At 47.5% G+C, this 18,150-nt stretch overlaps 1 protein-coding gene across 1 annotated transcript in view; it reads right to left on the bottom strand.

Moving 5' to 3' along the window:
• The window catches only part of aldh4a1 (aldehyde dehydrogenase 4 family, member A1), a 56,307-nt gene that overhangs the window by 10,412 nt on the left and 27,745 nt on the right, over positions 1-18,150 (bottom strand). The window contains exons 9-10 of the mRNA XM_072478214.1: positions 14,872-14,945; positions 10,138-10,334 (exon numbers count right to left, since the gene is read on the bottom strand). Coding sequence (XP_072334315.1) covers positions 10,138-10,334; positions 14,872-14,945 — 271 coding nt within the window. The remainder of the gene's footprint in view (positions 1-10,137; positions 10,335-14,871; positions 14,946-18,150) is intronic.

Genomic DNA, 18,150 nt, shown 5'->3' with positions numbered 1-18,150 from the left:
CTGCTGCAAAGATTTCTGTCGTTCTCAGGGTATAAATTGAAGCTAGGCAAGAGCAAGTATTTCATGGTCTCCCAGCTGGGAGTAGGGGCAGGGGTGGGCTGCCATTTCGTCTGGCAGCAACCCACTTTAGTTACTTGGGGATGCAGGATATAATTTTACTAGTTTGGTGGGAGGGTGATGAAGGCCGATTTGGCAAGGTTTGACAACCTCCCTCTGTTATTGGCGGGCCGGGCGCAGGCAGTTAAAATTAATGCGATTTTTGTTCCGATTTCTACCAAAATCCTTCTTCACGGAGGTGGATAAATTGATCACTTTGTTAATTTTTTTTGGGGGGTGGGGGCAGGATTAGGAAGGTGGTCTCGCAGAGAGGATGATAGGCGCGGGTGGGGGGGGGGGGGGCTATGCCTCCGAAATGTACAGTACTATTATTGGGCGGCGAATGGGGAGGGGTCCCAATAGATTAAGATGGAGGCGGGCTCGTGTAGGGGTCAGGGTTGCGGGCAATGGCGCCGCTCTTGATGGCACCGGGTATGTATTCGGTGAGTCTGGTGGTGGTGGCCACTTCCAAGATCTGGAGGCAGTTTAGGCAACATTTTAAGCTAGGACCGGGTCAAGTGGGATGCCGATTAGGGGGAAATCATGGGTTCAAGTCGGGGTGGATAGATGGGAGGTTTCGGAGATGGAATTAAGGAAATTAAGGATCTGTTTCTTGGGGATGATAGGCGAGCTTGGAGGACTAGGGAGAGAAATACGGGTTGGCGCAGGGAGAAGGGTTCGAGATTTTGCAAGGAAGGTTTTCCGACCTTCCCGATAGCGCTGGCCTCCTCGCTGGTGGGAGGCGGTACTGTCAGCGGGGAGTTAAGCAATGGGGTTGTATCGGCAATGTACGGGCGTATCCTGGAGGCTAGGGTGTCCATGGAGGGGGGGGGGGGGGGGTTTAAGGTGAAGTGGGAGGAAGAGCTGGGGGGGGGTGGGGTTGGAAGAGGGACTGTGGTGTGAGGTGCTGCGAAGGGTGAACGCCTCAACCTCATGCGTGAGGCTGGAGCTGATACCATTGAAGGTTGTGTATAGAGCACACCTCACAAAATCAAAGATGTCTATGGGGATGGAGTGTGTCTGTGGGAGGGCCCCCACAAATCATGTTCATATGTTTTGGTCCTGCCCGAAGCTGGAACGGTATTGATGGGAGGTACTTGGCACTATCTCGAGGGTTTTGCACATGGATGTGGAGCCTGGTCCCCTCGTAGCCAGGGTGGCGGATTAGCCAGAGTTGCAGGCGGATGCAGGAGCAGTCGCTTTAGCCTTCGCCTCGCTGACAGCGGGTCTTGTTGGGATAGATGTCAGCTTCTCCGCCCTGTACCTAGGCACAGAGAATCCCAACAGCGGAGAATCCAGCCGATTATCTAGCTTTGAGCATTCTCACCACTGCATATGCAAATGGAAGAGTTGAGAGGAAATAAGAAATATATAAACTACAATTTACTGCTCTAATGTTGGCCAACTAAGATCTTTGAAATCAATTTTCAATCGGTTTGGATATTTGTGAAGGCATTTTGATACTCGGTGGCAACTGGGTAATGCACATCGGCAAGTAATCCATCTTATGGCCACATTTATGACGGAATATGAAAATTTACATTAATCATCAATAACAATGTAATAGGTTGCAGATTTCTAGAGTGTAGTCAGGTTCATCTGCGAACACAAAGTTCAGTCCTCTCATGGTGCAAACTATATTTTGTAATTAAAAACAAAAATTCATTAATGTGTAATGGCTTTTACTTAAAGCCAGCAGAGAATCAGGGGTGTCCCCACTGGCGCGAGGAACGTCGCTGTGGTGGGATTCTCATCGTTTGACTTTGCAAAAATGTGCATAGCACCGAACAGGCCGGTTTGAGGGAGCAGATGAGAGGAAAGAGACAGTGCTTTTGGCTTGATTCTTCACTGAACAGCCTGACCTGTTTGTCAGCTGTCATGCAGAGCAGTTCAGAGTGAGGTCACTTCAGAGTTTAAACAGACCAGACCAGGATGAAGACCTTGAACGGAGGGGTGCCTGAGATTGCCATGCCAAGAGTGATCTTCAGGTTGCCCAGGGTTGGAAGGGGCAGGCCAGACACAGGACCCCATCCTGGGATCGGGACCAGGGTCAGCTGCTTACTCACTGACTGAGCCCACCCAACCCCCAGGACCTCTGCGGGGCCCCTCCCTCTGCAGCTTGGCTGTGGCAGAGGGGCGTGTTTGCAATGGGCTCTCCCCCCAGACTGCACTTGGCAATACTTACACCACAGGATGGCGGAATTTGGGTGGGGGAGGAGGGGAAAGAGAGAGAGAGAGAGAATTGGCATTCCAGTCTGTTAACTGCATTCAAATACAGGCAAATCAGCTGTTTGCATGTGCCTGCTATGGTCCGCGGGGCAGGAGCAGAGACTGGGAACAGGTCTGTTGTCCGGCGCCGATCCCATTTTTTTTGTTGTTGATAAATTTAGAGTACCCAATTCATTTTTTCCAATTAAGGGGCAATTTAGCGTGGCCAATCCAATAGTCTGCACATTTTTTGGTTGTGAGGGCGAACCCCTGCAAACACGGGGTGAATGTGCAAACTACACACTGACAGTGACCCAGAGCCGGGATCGAACATGGGACCTCGGCGCCGTGAGGCTGCAGGGCTAACCCACTGCGCCACCGTGCTGCCCCCGCCGATCCCATTTTTGGCCCGACTCAGGATTCCCGATCTTAGTGGCAGGGGACGGAGAATTCCCCCAATGTTCAGTGTGCTCACAATGCATTCCTTTCGACGCTATTCTAAAGCAGGGCATCCTTCCACTCATCTTAAATATGTCAATTCCTCTCTTTAAAAAGAAAAGGACGGAGCAATGTGATCTCTCTTTAAAAAGAGTGGACAGAGGAATGTTCTGCAGGAATGTTAAGCATTTTGTTTCTATTATCACCAACAGTAATTTATAGCCTAATGCGGGAAAATATTTGAAATAGTTGGTAGTTGACTTGGATCTAAAAAGGGAAAAGGCAGGTTAATGTTTGAGTGTCACCCTTCAACAGAAGTCAGTTCTACAGTGCTGTTTCAATGATACTTATTCCGCCTCTGAAGAGACTTAAAATAAGTTTTATTCAAAATAATTAAGGTATGTAATGTTGGATCTATATCAGAGAATGAGAAAGGGACTGATGTAGATAATTAGTTGTTTTCTGCAGGTAGAACATGGCTGCTTGGGATTATTGTTTTTTTTTTATTATTCATCCAAGGACATGGGCTTCACTGGCTAGGCCATCGTTCATTGACCATTCCTAATTGCCCTTGAGAAGGTGATGGTGAACTGCCTTCTTGAACTGCTGCAGGCTTATGTGGTATTGCTACACCCACAGTGCTCTGGGAGAGGGAGCTCCAGGATTTTGACCCAAGACTTTTGTAATTCAAAAGTTAACATGGATTGTTGTAAAGTTCATTGAACTTGAAGTCTCCAAGACTAATTTAATTTTACATCTTAAAACTTTCTGAGGAATTAGCATTGCCTTGTGTAGCGGATTTACAGCAGGCCACAAAATATCATAAAACATATTCCCACCCATTGGTGGCATGGTGGTGCAATGGTTAGCACTGCTGCCTCACAGGGCTCAGGACCCGGGTTCGATCCCGGCCCCGGGTCACTGTCCGTGTGGAGTTTGCACATTCTCCCAGTGTTTGCGTGGGTCTCACCCCCCACAACCCGAAGATGTGGAGGGTAGGTGGATTGGTCACACTAAATTGCCCCCTGTAGCGCACAATGACTTACGAGAGAGACGAGTAGTGATGAAGTCGATGAGGCTTTATTAAGCGAGACTTGTCCCCAGCAGTTCAGCAACAGAATGAAGCGGCGGGGAGCTCGGGTTCTTATACTCCGCCTTCAGGGCGGAGCCAGGAGTCAACAGCCAACCAGGACCCGGGATCTGTCGGCCAATAGCATCACGGCTTCACAGTCCCACATGTCCTCTAATACATACCACCACATTCACCCCTTGTTAAAAAGGAACCCGGCGGGGTGGTGGTTCGCATGGTGGTAGGGGTTTACAAGGCTGGTCCTGGGAGGAAAACTTCGGGCATGTTACTACAGTTTTAGCCCTACACTGGGCTATGTACAAAGTTTGTGAAACTATTTACAATATTAGTAAGAGAAAAAACATTTTTTTTTTTTTGGTTACAATCCAACAACATTCTTGGTGTCACGCCGATGCCACGAGTTGAGCGGGCGGTCTGGTCTTCCTCGTCGATCGCCTCAGCCCTGGCGGTGGTGCAGGTGCTTGTTCAGGCGTTGTCGTCTCCGGGAGCATTTCAGTGTTCGTTCCTGTTTCACTCCTGGGCGGGCACGGGAGGAGGACCGATCCTCCCGGGAAGGGGGCGGTCGCGGGGTGCGCCGGTGGTAGGGAGGGGATGATCGGTGTCGGGGGGGGGGGGGGGGGGGGGGGTGTTGCCGGCGGGCGCCAGGTCCCGCAGGGAGACCGTGTCCTGTCGGCCGTCGGGGTACATTCTCCCAGGCGTACTGCGGGTTCGCGTGGAGAAGGTGAACCCTCTCGACCAACGGGTCCGATTTGTGCGCCCGCACATGTTTCCGGAGCAAGATGGGTCCTGGGGCCGCCAGCCAGGTCGGCAGTGACGTTCCGGAGGAGGACTTCCTGGGGAAGACAAGGAGGCGCTCATGAGGCGTTTGGTTAGTGGTGGTACACAGCAGCGACCGGATGGAGTGGAGAGCATCCGGGAGTACCTCCTGCCACCGGGAAACTGGGAGATCCCTGGACCGTAGGGCCAGCAGGACGGTCTTCCAGACGGTGCCGTTCTCCCTCTCTACTTGCCTGTTCCCCCGGGGGTTGTAGCTGGTTGTCCTGCTCGAGGCTATGCCCTTGCTGAGCAGGAACTGGCGCAGCTCGTCACTCATGAAGGAGGACCCCCTGTCGCTATGGACATATGCGGGGCAACCGAACAGTGTGAATATGGTGCCAAGGGCTTTAATGACTGTGGCCGCTGTCATGTCGGGGCAGGGGATGGCGAAGGGGAAACGAGAGTACTCGTCCACCACGTTCAGGAAGTATGCGTTGCGGTCGGTGGAGGGGAGGGGCCCTTTGAAATCCAGACTGAGGCGTTCAAAGGGACGGGAAGCCTTGATCAGGTGGGCTCTATCCGGCCTGAAAAAAGTGCGGTTTGCACTCCACGCAGATGTGGCAGTTACTGGTGACTGTACGGACCTCCTCCACAGAGTAGGGGAGGTTGCGGGACTTTATGAAATGGTAGAACCGAGTGACCCCCGGGTGGCAGAGGTCCTCATGGAGGGCTTGGAGACGGTCTATTTGTGCGTTGGCACATGTGCTGCGGGATAGGGCATTGGATGGCTCGTTCAGCTTTCCGGGACGGTACAAGATCTCGTAGTTGAAGGTGGAGAGCTCGATCCTCCACCTTAAGATCTTGTCATTTTTAATTTTGCCCCGCTGTGCATTATCGAACATGAAGGCTACCGACCGTTGGTCGGTGAGGAGAGTGAATCTCCTGCCGGCCAGGTAATGCCTCCAATGTCGCACAGCTTCCACTATGGCTTGGGTTTCCTTTTCCACTGAGGAGTGGCGGATTTCTGAGGCGTGGAGGGTTCGGGAGAAAAAAGGCCACGGGTCTGCCCGCTTGGTTAAGGGTGGCCGCCAGAGCTACGTCGGATGCGTCGCTCTCGACCTGGAAGGGGAGGGACTCGTCGATGGCGCGCATCGTGGCCTTTGCGATATCCGCTTTGATGCGGCTGAAGGCCTGGCGAGCCGCTGTCGACAGGGGGAAGGTAGTGGTCTGTATTAGCGGGCGGGCCTTGTCTGCATACTGGGGGACCCACTGGGCGTAATATGAAAAGAACCCCAGGCAACGTTTCAGGGCTTTGGAGCAGAGGGGGAGGGGAAATTCCATAAGGGGGCGCATGCGTTCGGGGCCTATTATCCCATTGCGCACTACGTATCCCAGGATGGCCAACCGGTTTGTGCTAAAAACGCACTTTTCCTCGTATGTGAGGTTCAGGGCGTTAGCGGTCTGGAGGAATTTTTGGAGGTTGGCGTCGTGGTCCTGCTGATCGTGGCCACAGATGGTTACGTTGTCGAGATACGGGAACGTGGCCTGCAACCCGTGCTGGTCAACCATTCGGTCCATCTCCCGTTGGAAGACTGAGACCCCGTTCGTGACACCAAATGGGACCCTTAGGAAGTGGTATAGACGCCCGTCTGCCTCGAAGGCTGTGTACATGCGGTCACCTAGGCGGATGGGGAACTGGTGGTAGGCGGACTTGAGGTCCACGGTGGAGAAAACCTTATACTGGGCAATCCGATTTACCATGTCAGATATGCGGGGGAGAGGGTACGCATCTAGCTGTGTGTACCTGTTGATGGTCTGGCTATAGTCTATGACCATCCTTTGCTTCTCCCCGGTCTTTACTACTACCACCTGGGCTCTCCAGGGACTATTGCTGGCCTGGATTATGCCTTCTTTCAGCAACCGCTGGACTTCAGACCGAATAAATATCCGGTCCTGGGCGTCTGCTCCTAGTGGCGACGGGTTTGCAATCCGGGGTGAGGTTTGCAAACAAGGACGGCGGTTCAACCTTGAGAGTTGCGAGGCCGCAGATAGTGAGTGGGGGTATTGGGCCACCGAATTGAAATGTTAGGCTCTGCAGGTTACACTGGAAATCTAATCCCAGTAACGTGGGCGCGCAGAGTTGGGGAAGGACATAGAGCCTGTAGTTTTTAAACTCCCTCCCTTGCACCGTTAGGTTCGCGATGCAGAGCCCTTTGATCTCTACGGAGTGGGATCCTGCAGCTAGGGAAATCTTTTGCGTACTTGGATAGGTGGTCAGAAAACAGCGTCTTACCGTGTCTGGGTGAATGAAACATTCGGTGCTCCCAGAGTCGATCAAGCATGATGTCTCGTGTCCGTTGATCAGCACCATTGTTGTCGTCGTCTGGAGCGTCCGGGGCCGTGATTGATCCAGAGTCACCGAAGCCAGTCGTGGTCGTAGTGTCACGACGTCTTCTTCGGACCCCGTGGAGCCGTCGATGCTGGGGTCCTTTGTTATCATCCAAGATGGCGGCGTCCATGAATCGCACGCGGCCGGGGTTGGACAAAATGGCCGCCCCCATGGATCGCACGTGGTCGGGGGTGGACAAAATGGCCGCCCCCATGAATCGCACGTGGCTGGGGGGTCACAAGATGGCGGCGCCCATCCTCCCCTCGTGGTGCCCGGGACCCAAAATGGCGGCGCCCGCGGGTCGCACATGGGGCGCTGGGGGAGGTTGGGGAGCGTTTGGGCTACGCTGGGCTCGTTCTTCTCCGGGGATTGCGGCGACCCCCCGGGACCGGCACACAGCCGCGTAATGGCCCTTCTTGCCGCAGCTTTTACAAATAGCTGCGCGGGCCGGGCAGCGCTGCCGGGGGTGTTCCGCTTGCCCGCAGAAATAGCAGCGGGCCCCCCCGGGATGGTCTGGCGCTTTAACCGCGCAAGCCTGTGAGGGGGGGGTTTGTCACAACGGGGGTCCACGGAGCCCAAGGGGCTCCCGCGGTCGGGGCCGTAGGCGCGGGCGTTTTGCGAGGCCACATCTAGGGAAGCTGCAATGGCCCGTGCCTCTGAGAGTCCTAACGACTCTCTTTCTAAAAGTCTTTGGCGGATTTGGGGAGAGTTCATACCTGCCACAAAAGCATCGCGAATTAGCATGTCCGTGTGTTCGATCGCGTTCACCGGCGGGCAGCTGCAGCCCCGTCCCAAAATTAGCAGCGCGGCGTAGAATTCTTCTAGCGATTCTCCGGGACTTTGCCGTCTCGTTGCGAGTTGGTAGCGCGCGTAGACCTGGTTCACGGGGCAAAAGTAGATGCTTTCAGTAATGCGAGCGCCGTCGGGAAATACTCTGCGTCTTCTATGAGAGGGTAAATTTCCGGGCTTACCCTCGAATGCAGGACCTGCATTTTCTGGTCTTCTGTGATCCGGTCGGGGGCCGTTCGGAGGTAGCCTTCAAAACATGCTTGCCAGTGTTTAAATACTGCTGCCGAGTTCGCTGCGTGGGGGCTGATCCGCAGGCATTCCGGGGCGATCCGGAGCTCCATAGTCCTTTAAGCTCGCTTAATAAATTGTAGCGCACAATGACTTACGAGAGAGACGAGTAGTGATGAAGTTGATGAGGCTTTATTAAGCGAGACTTGTCCCCAGCAGTTCAGCAACAGAATGAAGCGGCGGGGAGAAGCTCGGGTTCTTATACTCCGCCTTCAGGGCGGAGCCAGGAGTCGACAGCCAACAAGGACCCGGGATCTGTCAGCCAATAGCATCACGGCTTCACAGTCCCACATGACCCCTAATACATACCACCACACCCCTTAATTGGGAAAAGAAAATTAATTGGGTACTCTAAGTTTTTTATTTTTTAAAAAATAAATATTCCCACCCAACCAAAAAGTATCACAATTAAAATTCTGTACGAATGCCTCCAGATCCCCTGGGACAATAAATCACATTCTTTTAGCTTCACATCTTCCTTCAGCAGGTTTTGAAACTGCCACAAACCTACTTGTTTTTTAGACCATTTTCTCCTGCAATTAAAAGGGAGATCTTGGGTATGCCTGAAGGTTCATTTGTGACAGCCTGTGTCCCATTGAACTAGTCTTCACATATCGCAAGGCCTATATTTAGGGCAGCTTTTATAAAGATGTTCTGGCTTTTCCAATTTTCTGGGGTGACATTTCTGCAATTAAAATGAACAGAACCAATCTCTGCCCACAAATTCTAATCTTTGATAATCAATAAGTTGACACAGCTTTGAATGTTATTTTATTTGACCGTGAGGTCGTTGGTTTCAGTTCTTCTTATTGCAATGGTTGGAGACGGCTCCTTGTGCCAGTTTGCTAAAATAATTCTTCATGGACACTGCCAACTTCCACAAAGATGTTCCAGTTTCCGTTGTGATGAACGTTGGAATTTCAGATATATGTTGTATTATATGTATTTGGTGCAGTAAGGGTTAAAAGCCTGGGTCAGCGTACGTATGACTGTTGCACTACAAGTTCTGGTTTAAAAAGTAGACACTTTGGCTACAGAGGTGCAATTAAAGCATTGTAAAAATGAGATCATAATTCATTCCAACCATGGATATTCTTTAAAGTTGGGCTAATGGAATTTCTTTTTAGATAAAGAAGGATGTCTGGGGAGTAGATAATTAGAGACAATGTATTTAGCTTAGTAAGATGATTCCTGGGCTGGCTAACTGTATTTAAAAGTGGATTTTGACCAGAGATGGGTTTTACTTGAGTGAACATAAAAGACTGTTTAAATATACCATATTCCTATTTGGAGCAAAGTATCTTTTCCTCAAAGTCTTACAAGTTAAATAAAACATTGGAGTTTCTGTCTGGTATCCAGCCAACTGTTGGGGTCCGGTCCGGGATCGTAATATTGGAGAGGATTACCAAGTCTATTTTGAAAAATTACAACAATGGAGCAAAACATGCAGGAATCGAGAAAGGGGGCAGATTAAGAGAGAACAGCAATAGAAATTATGGGAGGTGACCTTGGAGCTAACTTGAAAAATCTTTGAAGAAGTGAGTGGAAACACAGTTTGATGGAGGAATTCCGGAAAAGAATTCCAGAGGTCAGAGACATGATTCTTTCAGTCCCAGCACTCAGCAGTGGGGGGGGGGGGGGAATGCATAGCAGTTTAAGCTCAGAAGAACAAATTGACAAAGCTGCAACACTGTTTTTCAGAGATAGGGTGGAGCGCTATAAAACAATTGTGAAATCCTAAAAGCGCTCCCTCTTTGAATCCTTGGAGATAAACAGAAGTGTATTATCTATGTATATTTAGCCAAGACATGGTTTCTGACTGCAGCTGGTGTTTGAGGCTCAAGGTACATGAAAGTCACTAAGCCCAAAAACATTTTTCCTGTCATATTACCTTCTCTCTAAAATCCACAGGCCTTTAAAGCACAAGCTTTAGTTTCATCTAATTTCTATTTCCTAATTTACCTCGTCTTACTATTTTCAGCTTTGGTGGTGTCCTGCTTTATGGGCTTTGATATTTCACCCGGGATTCTCAATTGTTTAAAAAAGGACAAGTTTTTTTGAATTTTGGCTCAGTCTTACTTACATTTCCCACTTTAATTTTCTTCTGTTCCTCCAGGAGATTCTTTTTAATTTCAGGCCACAATGTATCAGGCACATACATCCTGGAACAGGCTGAACATTTTTGCCCTCCATACTCAAAGGCAGAACGAATGGTACCATTTACCACACTGCCAACATCAGCTGATGAATGCACAAAGTGAAAGTTCTTTCCACCACACTCTGTAAAAAAAATAAGAATAGTTTCTTAGAAACATGCTGGCTTTGGAGGCCTGCAAGTGTGAATGAGCGACAGCTAAGGGTTAGACAACTAGTGTTGGCAGTGTGATTGAGCACAAGGCAAATCCCGAGTTTACAGTTTGAAAGTATTCTAGTTTTAAATCCTGATAGATATACCAAAGTAGCATGACAGCTGTAAACGAGAAAAGGCACTGAGCTGGGGCAGGAAACAGTGAGGTAGCATAGTGGTTAGTACTACTACTTCACAGCTCCAGGGTCTCCGGTTCGATTTACGACTTGGGTCAGTGTGTGTACGTTCTCCCCATATCTGCGTGGGTTTCCTCCGGGTGCTCCGGTTCCCTCCCACAATCCAATGTTGTGTAGGTTAGATAGATTGGCCATGTTAAATTGCCCTTAGTGTCCAAAAAAGGTTACGCAGGGTTTCTGGGTTTAGGGGATAAGGTGGAGGTGTGGGCTTGCGTAGGGTGCTCTTTCCAAGGGACGGTGCAGACTCGATAGGCCAAATATGCCTCCTTCTGCACTGTAAATTCTATGATTTTATGAAAAGGCGGGTTAGGTTAAAACTTGCATCCTTCCCAAGCTTTTCATCCAGGGGTTCCTGAAGTCCTGTGTTTGCACTTGGATCTTAGCAAATGCTTATAGCTCAGAACAAATCTGTGAAAGCTTTCATAATTCATGTTTTCCTGTGGGGTTGGCCTTCAATTTTCAGTTTGATCATTGTTTGAATTATGTTGGGCTCTTAACCACTTACTTCTGTATAAAACGAAAGAGAAAGTACTGGAAAATCTCAGCAGGTCTGGCAGCATCTGTAGGGAGAGAAAGGAGCTAACGTTTCGAGTCCAATGACTCTTTGTCAAAGCTAACAGACAGAGAAAGTGGGAAATATTTATACTGTGGAGTGAGAATGAAAGAAGAGTCATAGCCACAGAAGCCCAGGGAAACCGGGTGCTAATGGCCACAGAAACCAAGGGGAAAGAGTGCTAATGGCAGTCCCCAGAGAGAACAAAAGATGTGAAAGATCAAAGAAACTAACATCAGAGGATGAACTGTAGATGTGGGGGGAGGAAAATGGGTTGAGGTGGGGTAGAGCTGATCATTTGAAGTTGTTGAATTCGATGTTGAGACAGGAAGGCTGCAGTGTGCCTGACCGGAAGATGAGATGTTGTTCCTCCAGTTTGTGTTGAGCTTCACTGGAACATTGCAGCAGGCCAAGAACAGACATGTGGGCCATGTGACCAAACGCAGACTGGGTGATCGCTTTGCTGGGCATCTTCGGTCTGTCCACATTCAGGACCCTGACCTTCCCGTTGCTTGCCAGTTTCACACAAGACCCTGCTCCCATGCCCACATGCCTGTTCTTGGCCTGCTGCAATGTTCCAGTGAAGCTCAACGCAAACTGGAGGAACAACATCTCATCTTCCGGTTAGGCACGCTACAGCCTTCCAGCCTGAACATCGAATTCAACAACTTCAGATGATCAGCTCTACCCCACCTTGACCCATTTGTTTTCATTTCATTTTAACTGTCTTTTACCATTTCTTTCTTTCTTAACATATATTTAATCCCCCCCAATCTTATTCACCTTTCCTTAACCTTTTGCCTCTTTGCTTCCCCCTTTCCCTCCCCCCACATCTACAGTTCATCCTCTGATGTTAGTTTCCCTGCTATTTGACCTTTCACATCTTTTGTCCTCTCTGGGGACTGCCATTAGCACTCTTTCCCCTTGGTTTCTGTGGCCATTAGCACCCGGTTTCCCTGGGTTTCTGTGGCTATGACTCATCTTTCATTCTCACTCCACGGTATAAATATTTCCCACTTTCTCTGTTAGCTTTGACAAAGAGTCATCGGACTCAAAACTTTAGCTCCTTTCTCTCCCTACAGATGCTGAGATTTTCCAGCATTTTCTCTTTCGTTTCAGATTCCAGCATCCGCAGTAATTTGCTTTTACTTCTGTATAAAATAGCACATTGATAATAGGCTACAGTTTTTCTTTGTTCATCATTATTCTTGTGCACTGCTAAGGGACACCAAGAGGAGAAAGAACATTTCACATGGCTTGTATCAATTCAGCCCCATAGTGTGTGATACCACATTATGCTAATTGTCATCCACATACAAATAAAATTCCATGTAATAAAATCCACCCTAGCGGGGAACTCCCGTTTAGTCAGCACTGATTTGGAATTTAATTTTGGGATGAATACAACTTCCTCGCTTGAAACTACAAAAAGGACTTCAGAAACGCCAGCAAGGTTTCACACATTCTGTGTAAAATATTTAGTTCTGTGGATGATTTGGAAGTGTCGTAAATGATAGAGGATTATCATGGAATGATAACAGCATAGAGGAGGCCATTCAGCTCATCTTCATGCCAGTACTTTGCAAGAGCAATTCAGCTAGTCTCACTCCCCTAACCATGCAAATTTTCTCTTTCCATTTAACTACCCAATACCCTTAGGAAAGCTTTGATTGAATATGCCTCCACCACACTCACAGGCAGTGCATTCCAGATCCTAACTACTGGCTGCATAAAATATGCCTTTTATTATGTGGTCTCTGGTGCAAAGAACAAAGAAAAGTACAGCACAGGAACAGGCCCTTCGGCCCTCCAAGCCCGTGCCAACCATGCTGCCCGACTAAACTACAATCTTCAACACTTCCTGGATTCGTATCCCTCTATTCCCATCCTATTCATGTATTTGTCAAGATGCCCCTTAAATGTCACTATCGTCCCTGCTTCCACCACCTCCTCCGGTAGCACGTTCCAGGCACCCACTACTCTCTGTGTAAAAAACTTGCCTCGTACATCTACTCTAAACCTTGCCCCTCGCACCTTAAACCTATGCTCCCTAGTAATTGACCCCTCTACCCTGGGGAAAAGCCTTTGACTATCCACTCTGTCTATGCCCCTCATAAATTTGTAGATCTCTATCAGGTCGCCCCTCAACCTCCGTCGTTCCAGTGAGAACAAACCGAGTTTATTCAACCGCTCCTCATAGCTAATGCCCTCCATACCAGGCAACATTCTGATAAATCTCTTCTGCACCCTCTCTAAAGCCTCCACATCCTTCTGGTAGTGTGGCGACCAGAATTGAACACTATATTCCAAGTGTGGCCTAACTAAGGTTCTATACAGCTGCAACATGACTTCGCAATTCTTATACTCAATGCCCTGGCCAATGAAGGCAAGCATGCCGTATGCCTTCTTGACTACCTTCTCCACCTGTGTTGCCCCTTTCAGTGACCTGTGGACCTGTACACCTAGATCTCTCTGACTTTCAATACTCTTGAGGGTTCTACCATTCACTGTATATTCCCTACCTGCATTAGACCTTCCAAAATGCATTACCTCACATTTGTCCGGATTAAACTCCATCTGCCATCTCTCCGCCCAAGTCTCCAAACAATCTAAATCCTGCTGTATCCTCTGACAGTCCTCATCACTATCCGCAATTCCACTAACCTTTGTGTCGTCTGCAAACTTACTAATCAGACCAGTTACATTTTCCTCCAAATCATTTATATATACTACAAACAGCAAAGGTCCCAGCACTGATCCCTGCGGAACACCACTGGTCACAGCCCTCCAATGAGAAAAGCATCCTTCCATTGCTACTCTCTGCCTTCTATGACCTAGCCAGTTCTGTATCCACCTTGCCAGCTCACGCCTGATCCCGTGTGACCTCACTTTTTGTACTAGTCTACCATGAGGGATCTTGTCAAAGGCCTTACTGAAGTCCACATAGACACCATCCACTGCCCTACCTGCATCAATCATTTTTGTGACCTCCTCGAAAAACTTTATCAAGTTAGTGAGACACGACCTCCCCTTCACAAAACCATGCTGACTCTCACTAATACGTCCATTTGCTTCCAAATGGGAGTAGATCCTGTCTCGAAGAATTCTCTCCAGTAATTTCCCGACCACTGATGTAAGGCTCACCGGCCTGTAGTTCTCTGGATTATCCTTGCTACCCTTCTTAAACAGTGCCATTCACTTTGAATTGGTGTTCTCTAGTATTGACCCTTCTGCCAATGGAAACCGTTTCTCACCATCTACTCTGTCCAGATCCTTCATGATTTTGAATACTTCTTTCATACTTCCTCAGAACCTTCTCTATGGAGAATATCCCCAGCTTCTCCAACTTATTCTTGGAACTAACAATCTCTCAGCCCCGGAACCACTCATAAATCTTTTCTGCACCCTCTCTACTGCCTTCACATCCTTCCAACGGTATGATGCCCAGAAATGGACGCACTACTCCAGTTGAGCTCAAACCAGTGTTTTATAAAAACTCATCGTCATCTCCTTGTTTTTGTGCTGTGCTTATATTTATGAAGCCCAAACCCATTATGTCTCACTAACTGCTTTCTTCTTCTGCCCTGCCAACTTCAACGATTTGTGCATTTATATCCCCAGGTTCCTCAGATTCTGCGTCCACTCTATCATCTTTTATACTGTCTCTCCTCATCCTTCCTCCCAAAATGGGGTTCAATAGTTACAGAAAGATGCTCCTACCTCCGATCAGGCGAGGAAAGGTACGGTACTTGTCCAGTTTCTCAGACACCAGCTTCCAAAGTGTTTTAAATGTTCTGACGAAGAAGGGGAAATGGCCAAGTAATAAAGATATATGAAACAATCTTTCAAAAATTTTAGAAAGTAATGAACAGTTTTCAACGTGTCACACATTATAATCTGTAAATAATTTTAAGTATAATCTTGTAAGGACTTAGATTTTTTTTAAATCACTCTTCTACCTTGATCTCTCTATTCCTCAAAATATTTAGCTACCAATCTAGCCTTGGCCTTATAGGTCCCATCTGGTAGGGCCTGATCTGTACAGATCCATCTCTGTGAGAGCAGGTTAACCTCTATCGTCAACCACTGAATACACCCCAAATTCTTTCCAGTTTTGTAACTCTGAGTTTAGCCTCTTTTATCACCCTATCTTCTAATCTATTAGTAGCTACAACACCTCTCTGTTTCTATCCTTTGTTTAAGAAGGCGCTCCATTACCCATACTACACTGTCACCTTGTCAGATTACGGCTTCTTTTCCATTGTTGAGATCTCTCTGGACTACTCCTAGTCTACTAGAGATTCTTTCTGCTGTACATGATCTTTTCCTCCTCCTAAACATATCTCCAGAATCAATATTCAAACTCAAGCTATGTTTTTTTTTTACACTCGTTTTGTAATTCCTGTTCAATCCATGGTCCTCATCTCAATCCCTCATTTCGCCAATTTTTATATTGGCTCAGAAACTTCCCTCCTCATCCCACTCATATCATGGCCTTCCTTCCAGTTGTCTTATCCTTCTGGCCTGTACACCACCTGTGAACCTACTTTAGGCAAGATATCCCTGCCACAAGATTCATTTCTCGTGTTTTTCACTGATCATTACGCGTCTTGGTATTTCCGGAGCTCTCAAATCCTGCCCCTCGGGCTCTAAATTGCAGAACTCAGGGGTATGCGAAATGCAAGGTGCCTCATTATCATCACCGGCTCCCATGTTCGGAGTTTGAAAGTTTCCTATTACTCGTAAAGAATGTGCTTTTATATTCTGATTCCCATTTGTATTAGAGTTTTCCCATCACATCTAATAATTTTTAAAACCCACGCAGACACAGAGAGAATGTGCAGACTCCACACAGGCAGTGACCCAAGCCGGGAATCAAACCTGGGACCCTCGAGCTGTGAAGCAACAGTGCTACCCACTGCGCTACCGTGCAGCCCACATTTGGCTGATCTGCCGGTATCTTCTGAAACATTTCATCAAGTATAGCATGGTTCCTCTTACACAAATCATTGCTGACTGGACTTTCTGCTGCGGTGTGCATGACAATATTTAAGTTCTCACACATGTCCCTAAATTCTTCATTTGCAAATTCACCTCCATTATCTGTTAAGAATTTTGTTGGTGACCCAAGGTGTGAGTCGACCCACTTTTCCATGACTTTTACCTGCTAGCGTCTGTTTATCCTTGCTGTTTATAACGGTAGATATGCTGAACCTGGTTGCCATATCTACAAAATGTAACAGATAAATACTCTGATCCTTGTCCCATGCCTCAGGTCCATGACTACTGTTAAATTCCCAGGCTAATGGGACACTTACAACTAGGTGGGGTAATATCTTACGATATTTAATACATATGTCACATTGAGATGTGATCTGTTCTACTTAAAATAAATTTAGAGTACCCAATCCAATTGATTTTTTTTCTAAATTAAGGGGCAATTTAGCGTAGCAAATCCATCTAACCTGCACATCTTTGGGTTGTGGGAGTGAGACCCATGCAAACACGGGGCGACTGTGCAAACTCCACACAGATAGTGACTCGGGGACAGGACCGAACCTGGGTCCGTAGTGCCGTAGGCAGCAGTGCTAACCAGTACGCCACCGCGATCTGTCCTCCAAGGGATTCCTATTCTTATCCACAACTCCAGCATTCTTTAGCAGTAACTTTAACTTATGTGATGAAAGATGGGCAAATTGTAGATGCAATTTCCAGATAATTCTTTTCTTGCTGGCCAGGCTCTTAAGTCCAGAGGTCAACAATACGTCTTCAACTTCTTGACGCAAAACATCCGATTTCCTCAATGGAATTCAACAACGTCCAAATCCAGTGAACTGTGAGTTCATGGTTTTACCAAAGATAAATGCTGTCATTTGTCACGTGAGAGTACCTTTAAGAAATGAATGTTTATAAATGGGTGTGTATATAAATATCTGTAGTGAGAGTACCTTTAAGAAATGGGTGTTTATAAATGGGTGTGTATATAATTATCTGTAGTGAGAGTACCTTTAAGAAATGGATGTTTATAAATGGGTGTGTATATAAATATCTGTAGTGAGAGTACCTTTAAGAAATGGGTGTTTACTACTGCAGTTATGTCAGAGAGTAGGTTGAGCTGGGCTGTCTGTCAGCTTTTTACTTTTGTTTTAGGCTGTTTGCTGCAGGGTGTGTTTTAGTTTCGGTTTCAGAGCTGGATAGCTGCAGTCACAGCAAGAAGGTGTATGAGTCTCCCTCTCTGTAATCTAAAGACTGTAAATCGATCCTTTGGTGATTTAAAACTAATAACTGCTCTCAGTAGTGACTTTAACCGGATGTGCTTCTGTTTAAAAGTGTTTTTAAAGTCTTATGGATGTTAAAAGGACAGCTTAAGGATTACTTAGTGTTGTATTATTTGGGGGTTATATTTGAATTGATGGTTGCTAAGATGTTCACTGTATGTTTTAAAAAGGTTAACTTGAGTTCATAGAATAAACATTGTTTTGCTTTAAAAAATACTTTTCCATTTCTGCTGTACCACACCTGTGGAGTGGGCCGTGTGCTCCCCATACCACAATCTATTAAAAGTTGTGGGTCAGGTGAACTCCATGATACACTTTGGGGTTCTCTAAACCCTGGCCCATAACACATTCTCCATGTCTAATTCCATCTTTCCTTTTTTTCCCAATCAAAGTTACGCAACAATAACAGTATGTCACTCTGAACCACGTCAATGCTGATGAAATGACTCATTCCTGCAATTTCACACCGGAGGACTACTCTCTTGAAAAACGTTAATGTATTACTGTTCCCAAATCAAAAGCAGGGTGTGCTTCCATGTTCCTCGACTATCACACATCCTCCCCGTGTCTGCGTGGGTTTCCTCCGGGTGCTCCGGTTTCCTCCCACAGTCCAAAGATGTGCAGGTTAGGTGAATTGGCCATGATAAATTGCCCTTAGTGTCCAAAATTGCCCTTAGTGTTGGGTGGAGGTGTTGACTTTGGGTAGGGTGCTCTTTCCAAG

Source organism: Scyliorhinus torazame, chromosome 16 (genome assembly GCF_047496885.1).
Source record: "Scyliorhinus torazame isolate Kashiwa2021f chromosome 16, sScyTor2.1, whole genome shotgun sequence".
In the NCBI taxonomy this organism is placed as follows: domain Eukaryota; kingdom Metazoa; phylum Chordata; class Chondrichthyes; order Carcharhiniformes; family Scyliorhinidae; genus Scyliorhinus; species Scyliorhinus torazame.
The sequence above is the reverse complement of the archived record's forward strand: the minus strand, read 5'-3'. Positions and strand labels throughout refer to the sequence as shown.